The sequence below is a fragment of the Penicillium roqueforti genome, assembly GCF_015533775.1.
Source record: "Penicillium roqueforti strain LCP96 04111 chromosome Unknown scaffold_01, whole genome shotgun sequence".
Classification (NCBI taxonomy): Eukaryota; Fungi; Ascomycota; class Eurotiomycetes; order Eurotiales; family Aspergillaceae; genus Penicillium; species Penicillium roqueforti.
Window position 1 is genome coordinate 2599073 of NW_024067565.1, and position 17606 is coordinate 2616678.

A 17606-nucleotide genomic window follows, 5' to 3' on the forward strand; every position below is an offset into this window, starting at 1 on the left:
TATCGTTGAGATGAGTGATGTTGAATTAGGTTAGGATGTTGAGTTGATGTTATGAGAGGTTTGCAAAGATGGCATACGACCGAGGTAGGGGTCGAGGGTGTGAATGGATAGCAACCAGTTATGAGTTGAGGAAAGCTGCTCTAATTGGCAGCAACGCCATTTTGCTCGGCATTGCCGTTGTCCAATGGTACCCCAGGCAGTTCGACGTTGAGATCTTTGACCTCGAGGCCATTGAATAATTCGAAGACAGCGTTAGATCGGTGGAAGTCGTTGTCAACGATATTGACCAGATACCAGTCGTCCATCACCTGGTGAATCAGCTTGCGACTAGGGCTCGCTGCGTCATAACATTTGGACCAGTGCTCGCCCAAGAGGTATGCTTCATCCTTCCAGGCTAAGAAACTGACTGTCTCGACGATTGTAGGCTGGATGATCTCCCGTCCGGCAAAGATACCCCATGTGAGGGCATTCGGGCTGTCACGTGTGTTGGTCCTGAGCTCGCCTTTCTTGTTAGTGGCGTGGTAAGTCAAGTCATCGTTCTTCTCGATGCGAGTAATGAGCTCATCGATCAAGTTGGAGGGAACCAGAAGCTCAAGGTAGGCTTTCTGGTAGACGAAACCGTTCTTGGGGCCCCATCCGTGCACAGGATGGCACGACTTGACTCCATTGACAGCGGGCTGAGAGTTGATTGTCAAAAATCCGCGCTGGTTTAGGTTGAGCAAATCCTCCTGAATCTCGCGCGCTTCGGTCGTGATTGGCGAATCACTCCACGGCAGTCGGTCGAGCTTGCCGGTCAAGAACTTAACAAAGATGTCCGAAATATCCTTGATCGATTTTGGCTCGCCCCAAAGCTTGATGTTCTGTTCATTTGTACCCTTCAGGCCCACGCCGTAAGCGTCGAGTTCACCGAATGCAGGTGAACGAGAATCGGTCCAGCGACCGTTAGGGTACTCATCCCATGTCTGGGTACGAGCAACGTATGATGAGTTACGGTTGCGCCAGAATACTGGTCGCACATCCTCTGTCCTTCGGCCGAGGCCAAGGGAGGGCCGCCAGGGCAGCGCACGTTGAATAGGGGAATCGTCCGACGGGCAAAGATCGAGCTCTTTGAGAACCAATTGAGTCGCCTGAGCCAGGTTCATGGTATAACTACGCATTGTTAGGACATGCCGGAACACCAGAATTGAGAAAATTAGTGGAGCCAACTTACAAATGCAGGTGTTTGATACCAGCTGTGACCAACTGTCTGCACATATTGGCGATCAGAGTCTTTCCGATCTCTCGAACCGCAGAATCATCGTTCTTGACCGGCTCAAGGGCCTCCATCCACTCAGAAGGCACCTTGACCTTAGTCCAGTTGGACCGACGAATGAAAGATGCGTATGTCTGGATAGGCATGATACCGGGGATAATGGGGACAGTGATGCCCTTGGCTCGGCACTTCTTCACCCATTCGATGAAGTTATCCGCATCATAAAACATCTGTGTGACAACAAAAGAGCTGCCCGCATCAACCTTCTCCTTCAAGTGGTCGATCAATTGGTCCACATCGGTATTGTCATCGGCACCCTCGGGATAGCCACCCACACCAATATCAAAGTGGTTGCCATATTTGTCCCGTATGTATTTGACCAGATCCTTCGCATAGCAAAATCCATTGTCCGTGGCCTCCCATGTTTCCTTGTCTCGCGGTGGGTCTCCTCGAAGAGCCAGAATATTGGTGCAGCCAGCTTTGTAGGCAGCTTGGAGCGCTTGATCAACCTTCTCTAATGGCATATCTGTGCAAGTCAAGTGCATGCAGGTCTCCAAGCCATATACCGATTGTGCCACGCTGACCATCTCGCAAGTCAGATCCGATAAGCGACCGCCAGCACCCCAGGTGATATCGATGAATGAAGGACCTAACCCATGCATGCGGTCCATCCGGTCGTAAAGGTTCTGTACACCCTGGGCGGTTTTAGGAGGGAAGAACTCGAAGGAAATTCCAATCTTTCCTTCCGCCTCATTTTTGGCAAGCTTCTCTCGGATATGCATTTTGTTGTGTTAATCTAATATTTGTAAGTATACCAACATGCCTAGATAGTTTCCATCAAGGGTCTTCGTGCTCTGAACAAACATACCGAGGGCAATAACTAATTAGATCTTTTGTGGAACTGGAACACCCGTGCAGATGAGACAGGCTTACTTTTGCTGTCCGAGAACCCGAGCACAATCCCTGTGTACTGTGACACCTCAATGTCTAGTACCGAGGAATAGAGGGCAACGGATAAAACACGAGAAAAGAAATGGAGATAAGTGAATAAAACAAGAAATTGTGAGGCTCCAAGGAGAGTGAAGGAGAGGAATTGAGGAACCCGGTGAGCGGAACATTTTGGGGGACAACATTTGGCGGGGAAGGCCGGCCATCGGAGGCACGTGGTTTATTTCTTTAAAGGGGAATTAGGGGTCCAATTGGCAGGTGAAATCAAGAAAAAAAGGGCATAGTATAAGGGATCATATGGGTTTCTTTCGTTTTGAACTCTTTATATTAGAAAATAAGTATCAATTGGACTTTTATAGCAGAAATCCGTTTCTCAGACTTTATAAGGCGCGATATGAAGCCATACCGCCTGCCCCTCCATAGACCGGCAAAATTTTCTAGTTCGGGTTGGTTTCGCAATTTGACCTTGTTGACTCTTTGACAACAGCTTCAGTTCTCTAGAGAATTACCTACGACACCCCCAACTCCAAAATGTCGACTGTTCCTCCCCCTTCTGCCGATCAGGACTATAAGTCCACCCTCCTACCCCTCCTCATCTCCAACAATGTCCTCTCGTTCGGCACCTATGTTCTGAAGTCTGGCCGTGAATCACCCTACTTCTTCACCTCTTCCCTCCTGCACACTGCACCATTGTTGCGCGCCTCCTCTGCCGCATACGCTAGTGTCCTGTCTGCCGAGCCCTTCGTCACCACCAACGCCGACGGCACCGCTCAGCCCAACTTCGATATTATCTTCGGACCCGCATACAAGGGTATCCCCATTTGCGCATCTGTCACCAACGAGCTCGCTGTGCGGGACTCCCTGTCTGGAAAGACCACTTGGGACAATGTGAGCTACTCCTTCAACCGCAAGGAGGCCAAGGCGCATGGCGAGGGTGGAAACATTGTCGGTGCCCCGCTGAAGGGCAAGCGGGTCGTCATTGTGGACGATGTCATCACTGCCGGCACTGCACTCCGCGAGGCTGTCGGTATCATCGAGAAGGAAGGCGGTATCGTCGCCGGTGTTGTTGTCCTGCTGGATCGGGAGGAACGTGTCAGCGATACCGAGTCCAAGAGCGCCATTGGCGTTGCCCAGCGTGATCTTGGTGATAAGATCCCCATTCGGTCAGTCATTGGTCTCCACGACCTGATTGAGAAGTTGGGTGATAGCATTGGCGCCGGCGAGGTCCAGCGATTGAAGGACTACCGTGAGCGCTACGGTGCCCAATAGACATCGGCTTGTGGAATCCGCCAAATCAAGGCATGATGTATGAGCAAAGACAGCAGGATGGATACCAGGATATTTTGGAGTTGCTCTGAATATATTATTACTTGAACATTACATTACATATATTCAAATCAGGAGACGGACACCTTCCTTATGGGCTATTTGACCTGTCCTCGATCATATTTAGACTAGCCAGCAGATGGCTTTCCCATTGGCTCATCTTGGGCCAATATGATATAATGGCAAGCAAACTTACTTACACTGTTGCCCGCCAAGGTTCCAGGAAAACAGGTGATACCGGTGCTCAACCGGAGGTATTCAAAATATACTCCAATCGGGAAACATGGAGCTGAGTATGAAAGCTTCCCGGTCTTTAGTTTCGCTAATTATGTAGCGAATATATTCATGGGTGTGTTTTTTACTCTCCGAATACTTTACCTATGTTGTATTCCAACACACCCCTGAACTGACTGGCTCCACTCGGACGCCGGAATCCTCGTCAGCAAGACAATGTTCTACATGAACTCGAAAAAATAGATTGTCTGGATTTAAGTACCTTGGCAAGCCAATAATGAGAATTGCGCGGCAATCGACACGCAGCACGGCAGATGCTACCACTGCTAAGTTGTTTTTAACACCGTGCACATAAGCAGCAATACAATTGCCTCATCCAGAATGAACTGGGCAGTCTATATATGTAGCAAGATGTATTATCAGATTCTGCGCTCGGGCATATGTATCTACTGCGTTTATAACTTGATCAGTACATGGTTGGGACATACCTTGACGTAGTAATTCCTAAGGTAGCAAATTCAATAGACAACACGTTTGTTTTGAGCTTCGATCTATAACAATGCGGAGATCAACCGCTGGATACATATATTTCGAAATAGTCAGGTTTTTTTTAGCAACCTTCCAAGGTTCCCCCCAGATCCTTAGTGAGACATCTAATTGGTGCTATGTATACCCCTACTATATGTTCTACGGCAGCTCCGGTGATATCCCAATGGCTGTCTGCGTTTCACAAAGAGTAACAGCGAGAACCGAGACTATTTTGTTATTTTCAAGTTATTTTCGAGTCATTAGAGATCACAAATAATTATTGCTTAACTATCTCCAATTGATACTTCGAGTGGCGGAAGCCTTTCAAACCTCTCTCTAATGTAGCATCACATGCCATCTTACACTTAACCCAGATCCCATCAACAATTGAACTGTCTATATATATTGCTTCAACTACCGTCCTCCTATGAAGACCTAGGATAGCTCCGCTCAAATCCTAGAACAACTAATAATTCCGGTGTCCAACATGGAAGTCGGCTTGCATTTAGAAATAGCAGCATATTTAGTTATTCTTCCCTTGTTTAGAAGGCTTACTATAGACTTGAACAACTATTGAAACGACTTAGCTTTCTCTAGGATAGAATATAGCTAGCAATAAGTATTAGAAGTTCGTATAAATTAGTACAAAGTGCAGGGTACAGGGAGGCTCGGACCCTGTACACCCATATACTCCATACCTTTATGCAGGCCGAAAAATAACTTTGGGAACTTAGCCCAATAAGAAATGAAGACAACTTGTTTTTGTATGCACTCACCACTGAGCTAACCTGTTATTTCTCTGATAGATACAATTCTAGAGTTGCTGCGCGTTAGACGGAATTCCTGATACAAATGTTGTCTTCACACATCAGGACTGTAGAGGCAATGTTCGAGACCGTGTCGATGATTCAATATCAACGATTTAGTACTCGGGTATGTACACCAACTCTCAAGCAAGCAAATTTGTTTAGTTTGTCTAGCGTCGAGATTTCAATTGGACCAAAATAAGTCTCGATGTGTATTCCGCGCTGCTCGTGATCCCCGCTAATCTAGACACTAGACACTATCCATAAGGTAGTCTCACCGAATCGTCGGGATACCTGTAAAGCATGGATTACTCTATTAGCCTCGTCGAGCCACGGCCATTCCACAACGGCCGTCTCATGCAGAGATCTATGGTTATTACTCGAAACCTGAGCGATGGTGACGCCTCGTAAGACATAGATATTCGCCGCCTGAGTCCCATGGTCTCTGTAAATAGCACACAGCGTTAATTAGGATGTCAATCAGCATGAGGACAGAACTCCGTGTACTTTGTATCTTTTTGCCTCCTATCAGCTGCGCCTTCGGCTCTAACCGTTCATTCCGGGCTTCAAGGAGAATTGTCGACGTAGCCTATGCCTATTTTTTGGAACCAGAGAGAACACCAGGAGACTTTGTTGGAAGAAGTAGACTGTGGAGTATCATACTCCCTTTGAACCACGCCGAGTGATTTTACCCCTACTATCTCTCAAACATTCTCAGGTTTCTCTTATTTCTATTAGCCATTCCGCAGCTCTCGATTTCCTTTCTTTCCCCACCTTTTCTACTTAGGAGAGCTCCTATAGATTGGAGACTATTGGTCATATTCTACTTGATGGAAAATGCTTAAAGTCTCTCGTTGATATTAGTCCTTTTTTCTCGTCATCAATACACCACCCTTTCGCAACCCCTGCGACTTTCCGAAAAAGCAAACTGTCAATTATATGCCCTGTTAGTATCGTTCCTTTTCAGAATACCCGAGTGGCAAGATCCGATTTGGCATTGGTACCTGTCGGGTATACGAGCCTCTTTCTCATATCCCTTTGAAGCAATTAATGGACCTGCTAACAGGGAATGATGAAACATAGTAGCTGTTCCTCGGAAAGCCTAGTCGGGTCAACGGTCTTCCTCCCACTCTACTTCATATCCGACACATGCTACGATCCTAAGTTTCTCTGAAGCGGCTTAGTACATTGTTTGTCGACCATGAATTGGAGATATAAAATCCCAGTCCTTGCTCTTCTCGCAGCTCCAGGAATCAGTTGGCCCTACGACGAGACTCTCACTGATTATAACATCAACGAAAACCAAACAGCGACCAACCCCTTAGACTACTGGGGAGAATGGCCCGACCACACCTACTTTCCTTCTCCAGAAAATTGGCGCTTTCCTGTATATACGCTTTTCCTTGACCGATTTGTGAACGGTGATCCAACAAACGACAATATAAATGGGACACTCTTTGAACATGATATCAATTCAAACCAAATGCGACACGGAGGTGACGTGGCTGGTTTGCTGGACACTTTGGACTATTTGCAAGGAATGGGCATCAAGGTTAGCTTCATGAATGGAACCTTGGTGCATATCTAATATCAACTGACAGTTGAACTTCTAGGGACTTTATCTTGCAGGTTTGGTATTGATGAACCAGCCATGGGGGTCTGATGGTTACTCAGCGCTTGACACGACTCTACTCGACCAGCATTTTGGGACAATTAAAACATGGAGAACAGCTATAACGGAGATTCACAAGCGCGGCATGTACGTTATTTTTGACAATACGGTCTCAACGTAAGTCTTCCGTCTAACCATCTTCTCTTATTGTGTGACAAGAATCTAACAGCACTAGCATGGGAGATCTCATTGGATTTGAAGGGTATATGAATACAACTACACCATTTTCGGTCAAAGAGCACAAGGCCGCCTGGAAATCGGACCGTCAATATGTTGATTTTCGATATGGCAACACCTACAATGAGACATGTGAATATCCTCGCTTCTGGAATGAGACCGGGTACCCCGTGGACGAGTACGTTAATTATGAGCTAGGCGGGTGCTACGACAGTGATTTTGATCAATATGGCGATATCGAGGCCTTTGGTGTCTATCCCGACTGGAAACGAGAGCTCGCTAAATTTGCATCGGTGCAAGACCGGCTGCGCGAATGGGTGTCTAGTGTCAAAAAGAGAATTATTCGTCATTCGTGTATGATCATCGCTTCTTTCGACATCGACGGCTTTCGCTATGACAAAGCTACGCAAGCTACTGTCGATGCCCTTGGGGATATTTCTGAGGCGTATCGAGGCTGTGCTCGCCGTGTGGGAAAAGACAATTTCTTCCTTCCGGGTGAGATTACAAGTGGAAATACTCTTGGCTCTATCTTTCATGGGCGAGGACGTCAGCCTGATATGAAGTCCCAGACGCTTGATCAAGCCTTTATGATGACGAATGCCTCTGATCCGGATTACTTTATCCGTGACCACAACAAGCAGGCGACTGATGCTGCCGCTTTTCATTACTCCGTTTATCGCTCCCTCACCCGGTTCTTAGGTATGGATGGCAACTTGGCTGCTGGCTACGACGTTCCAGTTAATTGGACCGAGGCCTGGTATCAAATGGTCCTCACCAATGACATGATAAACGCGAACACTGGCAAATTTGATCCACGCCATATGTATGGAGCTACAAACCAGGATGTGTTCCGATGGCCGACCGTTGAATATGGCGTTGAAAGGCAACTTCTTGCTCTTTTCATCACGACATTGCACATGCCCGGCATTCCTATGCTCCTATGGGGCGAGGAACAAGCGTTTTATATTTTAGATGCTTCAGCTGCTAACTATATATATGGCCGTCAAGCAATGTCTCCCGCGACAGCTTGGAAAATCCACGGATGTTTCCAGTTGAATTCGACTCAATATTTCCAGTGGCCTATCAAGTCGGGACGTTTGGGATGCTACGATGAGACAGTCACGTATGACCACCGTGATCCAGCTCACCCCGTGCGGAACATTATCAAACACATGTACCAGATGCGACAGGACTTTGGTGCTCTCAATGACGGGTGGTGGATTCAGCTACTCTCAAACCAAACACGTAACATATATCTCCCAGGTTCTGACGGAGTTGCAACAGAAACTGGCATGTGGTCTGTCCTTCGCAGTCCATATTACCAATTGCAGGATTTGGGAGAAATGGGCAATCAAACGGTCTGGTTTGTATATCAAAATGACAACCGAACGGTGAACTATGAGTTCGACTGTTCTAACCAAACTGCCGCATTAATTGCTCCATTCGGTACCAATAGCACGGTGAAAAACCTGTTCTATCCCCACGATGAGTTGACACTGCAAGAGGGTCCAGTCAAACTTGGGTTGAACGGCTCTGACGATTACAACGGTTGCCTTGACAGTATGAGGCTTCGACCATACGAATTTAGAGCCTACATCCGAAAAGAGAGATTTGTTTTCCCTCGTCCTATGATAACCAAGTTCATACCTGGACATGACACTCCATTGCTATCTGCTGTCGCGCCAGATGAAAGTGAGTCAGTGGATATCAGTTTGTTCTTCTCCACAGAGATGAATTGCTCTATGGTGACCGAGTCAATATCGCTTGAATCGTCCACCGAGACTGGAGAACGGCCTTCTTTGGACCTTGCCAGTGTTAATTGTGGGAGTGTTGAACCGGAGATTACTTCTTGGACAGGACAAATTCCATCTACTTGGTCTTGGACAGGTACCCTGACTGGTGTCTACAATGGCGTGCATAAATTGACAGTGAACAACGCGACAACTCCCGATGGGAGGGCAACTAACGCCGTCGACCATTTCTTGTTCCGAGTCGGGCAGTCTGATAACCCCATGATCTTTACCACGGCAAATTACTCCAGCAGCTTGCTTCACAGCCGCGATGATGGTACTCTTTTCATTGCACAACATGCAGCAGGGGCAGATAAATATCGGTACTCTACAAATTGGGGTAGTACTTTCACTGAATGGCTACCATACGTGGGAGGAAACCATACCATTGAAGAACTGCCTTGGTCTGGAACAAAGAAGCAGGGATGGGATGGGAAACACGTTCGGGTTGAGTACTGGAGTCGCCTTACAGGTAGCAGCGACTACATCCAAGAGGGCGACGGACCGGGCTGGAGTCCTGCTATCCGACGTCGGTTCCCTCATCTCTTTTTTAATGGACCTTTCAACAGGTACGGATATGATGCCGGCTTGGATAACGTCGTGAGGCAAGATACCGATGGCCTATGGAAATTCCGCTTTATGACTGAATGGCCTGCCCAGGGTCAGCTGAACGTCTGGGGTATAAACCCCGATAATCAACCGGACCAAAGTTACATCTACGGAGATTCCGATGGAGACTCAATCCTCGACCGTCTACCGCCCTCTTCGCTAAGTGTGACAAGCATAAACATCACTCGGCATCCACCGAGCCCGCACCTCGCTTGGAGGATTCAACTCGATGACTCAAATTTGCAGTTCAAGCTTGTTCCTACAGGCTCCAAATACGTTCAAATGGCTCTTTTTATCCTTCTTTGCATTGTTCCTGTCATTACAGCGTCAACCTGCGCTTATGTGTTCATGAAAACATTCTATCGGATCAAGTTCAACCAAGTTGGCGTGAGTGAAAAAAAGACGCTCATTTCAATGGATTTCATCAATAAATTCGAGGTAGGCCACGTGGAAGATGGACAGTCTAGAAACCCATTCAGACGACTTACAAGCAGGTCAAACTTCCTTCAAAGTACTTCTGCTTTTGGTAATCGCACTGCCCACCGACGAAAAGTTCTGATTGCAACCATGGAATATGAGATCGACGACTGGGCTATCAAGATAAAAATTGGTGGCTTGGGTGTTATGGCACAGTTAATGGGCAAACAACTCGGACATCAGGATCTTATCTGGGTTATTCCCTGCGTGGGTGGAGTAAAGTATCCTGTCGATAAACAGGCAGATTCGATGTTTGTCATGATCTTGGGGAATTCGTATGAAATCAAGATTCAGTACCACCAACTGAGGAACATCACATATGTTTTGCTGGATGCGCCTGTTTTTCGCCAGCAATCCGTTATAGAGCCTTATCCAGCCCGAATGGACGACCTCGACAGCGCTATTTACTATTCTGCGTGGAACCAATGCATTGCCCAGGCGATGAAGCGGTTTCCAGTTGATCTGTATCACATCAATGACTATCACGGCTCGGTGGCACCGTTATATCTTTTGCCCGAGACTATTCCTATTTGCTTATCGCTCCACAACGCCGAATTTCAAGGTTTATGGCCTATGCGAACACAGAAAGAGAGAACCGAAGTCTGTTCTGTTTTCAACCTTGATTTGGATATTGTCACACGCTATGTTCAGTTCGGCGAGATCTTCAATCTTCTTCATGCCGGGGCAAGCTATCTGCGCCTTCATCAACAAGGCTTTGGTGCCGTTGGTGTGTCGAAGAAGTATGGAAAGCGGTCATATGCTCGATACCCGATCTTTTGGGGCTTGAGAAAAGTTGGAAACCTACCGAATCCCGACCCCTCTGATACAGGCGAGTGGGATAGATCCTTACCTAAGGAGAGAGATATTGGCATCGACAATGACTTCGAGATCCGCAGAGCCGAGCTAAAGCGCCAAGCTCAAGAATGGGCTGGTCTTAAGCAAAGACCTGACGCGGATCTGTTAGTCTTCGTTGGAAGATGGTCGATGCAAAAAGGTATCGACCTGATAGCTGATGTCTTGCCTGGTGTATTGGAGAATCGAGAAAACGTTCAGCTGATCTGCATCGGTCCCCTTATTGATTTATATGGCAAATTTGCCGCGTTGAAACTGGATCGAATGACGAAGCTTTACCCTGGTCGAGTATGCTCTAAACCCCAGTTCACGGTATTACCACACTTCATCTTCTCTGGTGCAGATTTTGCACTAATTCCGTCACGCGATGAACCCTTCGGTCTTGTCGCTGTCGAATTCGGTCGGAAGGGTGCCCTTGGGATTGGCGCCAGAGTAGGGGGACTTGGGCAGATGCCTGGCTGGTGGTATACGGTTGAGTCCACGACTACCTCCCACCTATTGAAACAGTTCAAATTGGCCATCGACAGTGCATTAAACTCCAAGCCCGAGGTGAGGGCGATGATGCGCGCAAGGTCTGCCAAGCAACGATTCCCAGTTGTCCAATGGGTCGATGATCTTGAGATCTTACAGTCCACATCGATTCGAGTCCATCAAAAGGAACGAACCAAATCCCACAGCCAGTCCGCTGCTGCTGGTGCATACAATGCCATCTACGGGATTATGACGCCACAAACTGCGTCAACAAGATCGGGCGCATCAACACCTCCATTACAACCCTCAAGTCGCCCGGGTATTGTAGGGTCACTACAGCGAAGCTCTATAATCTACAGTCGTGATGCAAGCCCTGGATTCAATGGGAGACCTAAATCGGGACTAAGTCGCCAGATATCTCATGGTGTTCAGCCGGTATCCGGCACCATTGAGCCTCGTGGTCGGCCCGACGTCGGGAAAGTCGGTGTTATCGAGGGTGACGACAGCGCTAGTGGAGCCTCTCCAGAGGCCGAAGAAAATAGCGACGATGAAATGATGGATACCTGCTATGGTGATGATGATTATTCCATGCCACCTGAAGGAGTAGGCCTAGGTCGTGCACAAACTCCTCAACCCAGTTTGGCGCTCACCAAAGAGGCTCTCTCGGCCCAACGCACGAGTCAAAGCTCCTTGTTGGCTCGGTGCAGCAACACGCCCTCTAGTTCAACGGCACCGAGTACTGTCGGGACAGATGATACCCTTATCCCCCCTTCTCGTCCATGGGCAGAGCCAGGAAACCGTCTCAGTAATGCCTCAGTCTTGTCTGTCAATTCGGTTGTTGGAGAGAAGAAAGACTTCAAACTTCAAAAGGTTGACCCGTACTTTACCGACAGCAATGGCGAGTACTACAGAGTGTTTGAAAAAAGACTCGAGGAACTGAATGGGGCGAACTCAGACACCCAACTCTGCATTGAGCAATACCTTGAGAAAAGCGAAAAGAAATGGTTCAACAAATTCCGTGATGCACGCCTTGGCCTCCATCAAGGATCGCCAGCTGTCTCAATGCATCGTGGCAAAGCAGAGACATCCCCGACGGGGTCAGTTGCCAACGACGATGCGACATCCCATGAAAGTGGTGAGCGCGAAAGAAAAGGTGCTCCGCCTGATGAATTCCTTCTTGGTGATGACTACGTGCCACCAACAGGGCTGAAAAAATGGATGCAAATGCGCATCGGAGAATGGCCGGTATATTCTCTCTTCCTCGGGCTAGGTCAGATCATTGCTGCCAATTCCTACCAGATTACCCTTCTCACTGGTGAGGTCGGTCAGACTGCTACAAAGTTGTACGGAATTGCGACGGTTTACCTGATTACTTCTATTCTATGGTGGTTTTTCTTCCGATACTACAAATCCGTGCTCGTTTTGAGTGTGCCGTGGATCTTATACGGAACAGCCTTTTTGATCATCGGAATGGCACACTTTGAGCCTAACTCACACAATCGCGGATGGATTCAAAACGTTGGAAGTAGTGTCTATGCGGCTGCATCATCGAGCGGTTCCATCTTCTTCGCCCTCAATTTCGGCGATGAGAGCGGTGCACCGGTCAACCAGTGGGTATTCCGTGCTTGTCTTATCCAGGGCACGCAGCAAGCCTATGTCATTGCTCTTTGGTACTGGGGTTCAACTTTGACTAAAGCAACGAACGCGGGAATTACGGATGTGCAGGTTAGCGTCACCAATACCTGGAGGATGACGTGCGTATAACATTGAAATCTTCATCTCAAGGATCGGAGAGTTGCTAACCATTTTTCATAGAGCAATATGTACACCAGTCGCTCTCATTTTATGGGCGATTGGCCTTATCGTATATTTTGGCTTGCCAAACTACTATCGCCAAATTCCCGGCAAAGTGCCATCATTCTACAAATCTGTCTTCCGGCGCAAGATTGTACTTTGGAACTGGGTGGTCGTTATTCTCCAGAACTTCTTTTTGAGTGCTCCATATGGCCGAAACTGGAATTGTGAGTATCCATTGGGCAGACAGTTTATACGGGTCTTCTTCCTTCCTATTCCTCGAATTACGCTAATGATTATCACAGTCCTGTGGATTACCCAGCACGCCAGCTCGTGGCAAATCCTACTTCTCTGTGTTGCATTCTTCGGCTTTGTCTGGATAGCAGTTCTCTTCCTGCTGGCTAGGCTATCTAAGTCCCATAGTTGGATCCTCCCGGTTCTCGCATGTGGTCTGGGTGCACCTCGTTGGGCCCAGATCTGGTGGGGCACATCTGGGTCTGGGCTGTTCCTCCCCTGGGCTGGAAGTTATACCTCGGGAGCTCTTATATCCCGCAGTCTTTGGCTCTGGCTTGGGGTCTTGGATGCATTACAAGGCCTAGGATTTGGTATGATTCTGCTGCAAACACTGACACGTATGCACATCTGCTTCACCCTTCTGGTATCACAGGTCCTGGGCTCTCTCGCAACTATTTGTGCAAGGGCCTTCGCACCAAACAACATTGGCCCAGGGCCTATCTCTCCAGATATCACGGCTGGTGCGGGCGCTTTGGGTAACGCTTGGTTTTGGGTTGCTCTTTTATTGCAGCTCTCGATCTGGTATGTGCGCCCTTGTAAGGATATGAGAACCCCGTCTAACGTCTAGATTGAAGTGGTGGCTTTCTCCTTTTCTTCCGACGGGAGCAATTATCGAAGCCCTGATCAACAGCGCATTTGTTTTGCTGGAAGTGGGCGGAATGGATTGATGATTCAAGCTCTGCAATTGTGGTTTCGGATTTCCTTGCGTACATTGATGATATAGTTGCGTGTTGTTCGAGTGGCTGATTTGCTGTCAAACAGAAATGGCCCGAAGTATTTAGTGTCTAATATAATGATACAATATCTGACAAGCGACAGACCGTGGCCACACCTGAATAAAAGTTGAGACCCACCTAGTGGGACCCACTCATCCTAACCGTAAAATTCTATAAAATACCTTAATATATCCTATTTGTGGTATACTAACTGAATTGGGAGGTCCTTAGTGATGGTAAATGATGACGATGGTGTGCCAAAATGGAATTCGAGACCAAGAATGTCTCGGTGCCATATTTGCGACGTCTGAGATATCAGTTGACGACTGGGTGTTCGCCTTGGAGACGATGCTTGGCAGGACGAAGCACGAAGCAGGAGGGGAGATCCGATCTGGCAACGGCTACTAGCCAGTTGTACGGAGTAGTATCAGACTCCTTTGGTCACAATCACAATCTCGAGGTGAAATAGAAAGTGGGAAGAGAATAGGTGATAAGGGCCAGTCCAAACGGAATATTCTTCAACTAGGGCATCCTATCCTTCATTTCCTTTTCCATTTTATGAATCCGCCTCCACAGTAACCAAAGCTTAATGAGATTAGATCACAAAGCTCATACCTCAATGCGCTGGTATATAGACGCGAACGCCACTGAAAGAATAGAAAAAATAAAAGATTTTGACATTCAGGTCATCGTCCATTGTGACGATGAGGGTAAGGCAGAGATATGGGCAAAAATGCGTGAGCAGAAGATAACAAGAAGTTTGAAAATGGGGAAGATTGAATTATCATAGACATCAGTATGATTCAATAGTTGCCAGCAGTTTACAGGGTAACCACGACTTGCGGCCGTTTCCCAATTGGGATTAGTCTCACAAGAAACACATTTTTAGCTCGCTCTACGTATTATTTACGCTACAATGTAGAACGAGGAATATTTTTTTGTTATATAAAGTACCCACGATCATAATTCATTCTCGTTGAAATTCGTAGGCTACCCAAATTATAAAATAGCCCATGATTAGCATAGGGCAAAGCAAAACACAAACAGTAGCCGCAACAAGTAGGGGAATATGATTCTAAAATCCAAACATGACACAAAAATGAATTGCCGCAGTGCCAAGAGCCAAACCCAGGCACTTGACAAACACAAAGAACAACTTTTACCACTCAAGGGGCTCGTTCTTCACATCACCGCGGTTGGTCTTGGGGACGGGAGCGGCCTCAACCATAGTCGCGCCACGGCGGCCACGGCGGAGGTAGGCACTGCCATCCAACCAGGGGGTATCGAGGGTGCGCTTGGCCTCGAAAGTGCGGATCTTGGACTCCATCTGGAGAGTAAGACCGATGTCATCCAGGCCGTTGACGAGACAGTGCTTGCGGAAAGCTTCGACTTCAAAGGCAGTGATCTTGTTACCCTGAGCATCCTTGATCTCCTGGTTGACAAGGTCAACCTCGACCTCACGGCCGGCGCGGGCCTCATCGGCGATCTTCTGCAGAGCAACCTCATCAGAGACGATGACAGGCAGCATACCGTTCTTGAAGGTGTTGTTGAAGAAGATGTCGGCAAACGAGGGGGCGATGATGCACTTGATACCGAAGTCGAGCAGAGCCCAGGGGGCGTGCTCGCGGGAGCTACCGCATCCGAAGTTGGGGCCGGTAACAACCAGGATCTTGGAGTTACGGTAAATGCCCTGGTTCAGGATGAAATCGGGGTTCTCCTTGTCGTCGGTGTAACGGAGCTCATAGAACAGCGCAGTACCGAGACCTGTGCGCTTGATGGTCTTGAGGAATTGCTTGGGGATGATGGCATCGGTGTCGACGTTGGCGCGCTCCAGAGGCGCCGCGATACCCTTCAGGGTGGTGAACGGGGGAAGACCGGTGCTCTGGCCACCGCCGCTAGCAGGCGCTAAAGTGTTTGTGTGGGGCTCGTTGTCTTCAGGGAAATCCATGACACGCTCGAGTTCGTCCTCGCTGTCGGGCGATTCGATCTCGGGCTGGACGTCGACCTTAGGCGAGGCCTTGCCGAGGACGGGGCTGGCTACGATGTGCTCACGGACATCAGCGAGCTTGCCGACAATGGCAGCAGTGGCGGCCATGGCGGGGGACATGAGGTGAGTACGGCCCTGGGCACCCTGGCGACCCTCGAAGTTGCGGTTGGAGGTACTAGCACAGCGCTCCTTGGGGGACAGGATATCTGGGTTCATACCCAGGCACATGGAGCAGCCCGCCTCACGCCATTCGAAACCGGCATCAGTGAAGATCTTGTCGAGGCCCTCGGACTCAGCCTGCTCCTTGACGAGACCAGACCCAGGGACAATCATAGCACGCTTGATGTTGGAGGCAACCTTACGGCCCTTGACCACCTTGGCCGCGGCACGCAGATCCTCGATACGAGCGTTTGTGCAAGATCCAATGAAGACCTTGTCAACCACAACCTCCTTCATAGGAGTACCAGAGACAAGACCCATGTACTCGAGAGCACGCTTGCAAGAGTCCTTGCGGTTCTCGTCCTCGAAGTCGTCGGGGCTGGGGACAACACCAGTGATCGGGACCACGTCCTGAGGAGAGGTACCCCATGAGATGGTGGGAATGATATCCTTGCCGTCAAGGAAGACCTCGGTATCGTACTTGGCCCCAGCGTCCGACTTCAGGCTGGACCAGTAGCTGACGGCCTTTTTCCACTCTGCGCTACCGTACTTGGGGGCCAGAGGACGGCCCTTGAGGTATTCGAAGGTGATCTCGTCGGGCGCAATCATACCGGAACGGGCACCACCCTCAATGGACATGTTGCACATGGACATACGGGCCTCCATGCTCAGTCCACGGATGACAGATCCGCAGAACTCAATAACAGCACCGTTACCACCAGCAGTGCCGATGACACCGATGATGTGGAGAACGACATCCTTACTGGTGACGCCGGCGGGGAGCTCGCCATCAACCTGGATGCGCATATTTTTGCTGCGGCGGGTAATGAGTGTCTGGGTAGCGAGGACGTGCTCGACTTCACTGGTTCCAATACCGAACGCGAGGGCACCGAAAGCACCGTGTGTGGAGGTGTGGCTGTCACCGCAAACGACAGTTGTGCCAGGCAGAGTGAAACCTTGCTCGGGGCCGATAATGTGGACAATACCCTGGCGCTTGTCGCCCATACCGAAGTAAGTGAGGCCAAAGTCCTTCACGTTCTGTTCCAGGGTTGTGCATTGGAGACGCGAATCATTCTCCTTGATGAAGTCACCGGCATTTTTGAAATTTTTCCGTGAAGTGGTGGGAATGTTCTATCCGAAGAAAACCTCCAATTAGTCGCGAGTTATTAGTAGATATGGGATTGAACATACGTGATCAACTGTAGCCAGAGTGCAGTCTGGTCGGCGAACCGAGCGGCTAGCGTTTGTGAGTCCCTCGAAGGCCTGAGGAGATGTAACCTCATGAACCAGGTGTCGGTCAATGTAGATCAGGCAAGTGCCATCGTCTTGCTCGTTGACGATGTGGTCTTGAAAGACCTTGTCATACAAGGTCTTGGGTTGTGAGACGGCAGAAGGCATGATGGTGGAGAGTAGAAATCTGCTGGGAGAGAGGATATAAGAGTACAAGATTTAATGAAGAGAGAGAGCAGATAATAGGGAGCTCTGATGAAGAGCAATATAGTAGTAAATAGTAA

General features: G+C 48.6%; 4 protein-coding genes across 4 annotated transcripts; 2 read left to right on the forward strand and 2 right to left on the reverse strand.

Annotated features, from left to right (window-relative positions):
- Positions 1 to 140: 140 nt before the first annotated feature.
- LCP9604111_1438 (methylenetetrahydrofolate reductase (NAD(P)H) MET13) lies at positions 141 to 1923 on the reverse strand (the record flags this gene model as incomplete). Its single annotated transcript, XM_039078058.1, has 2 exons — positions 141 to 1149; positions 1211 to 1923. The coding sequence occupies 2 exons, from the start codon at positions 1921 to 1923 to the stop codon at positions 141 to 143; spliced, it is 1722 nt and encodes a 573-aa protein (XP_038933986.1).
- An 808-nt stretch (positions 1924 to 2731) lies between these two features.
- On the forward strand, positions 2732 to 3469 carry LCP9604111_1439 (orotate phosphoribosyltransferase; the record flags this gene model as incomplete). The annotated part of the gene is made up of 1 exon (XM_039078059.1): positions 2732 to 3469. One exon carries the CDS (start codon positions 2732 to 2734, stop codon positions 3467 to 3469), a length of 738 nt encoding a protein of 245 aa, XP_038933987.1.
- Positions 3470 to 6295: 2826 nt separating this feature from the next.
- Positions 6296 to 13854, forward strand: ags2 (alpha-1,3-glucan synthase Ags2; the record flags this gene model as incomplete). Its single annotated transcript, XM_039078060.1, has 6 exons — positions 6296 to 6646; positions 6708 to 6883; positions 6942 to 12896; positions 12958 to 13163; positions 13242 to 13752; positions 13806 to 13854. The coding sequence occupies 6 exons, from the start codon at positions 6296 to 6298 to the stop codon at positions 13852 to 13854; spliced, it is 7248 nt and encodes a 2415-aa protein (XP_038933988.1).
- Positions 13855 to 15105: 1251 nt separating this feature from the next.
- Positions 15106 to 17490, reverse strand: luA (3-isopropylmalate dehydratase LEU1; the record flags this gene model as incomplete). Its single annotated transcript, XM_039078061.1, has 2 exons — positions 15106 to 17223; positions 17284 to 17490. The coding sequence occupies 2 exons, from the start codon at positions 17488 to 17490 to the stop codon at positions 15106 to 15108; spliced, it is 2325 nt and encodes a 774-aa protein (XP_038933989.1).
- Positions 17491 to 17606: the final 116 nt, after the last annotated feature.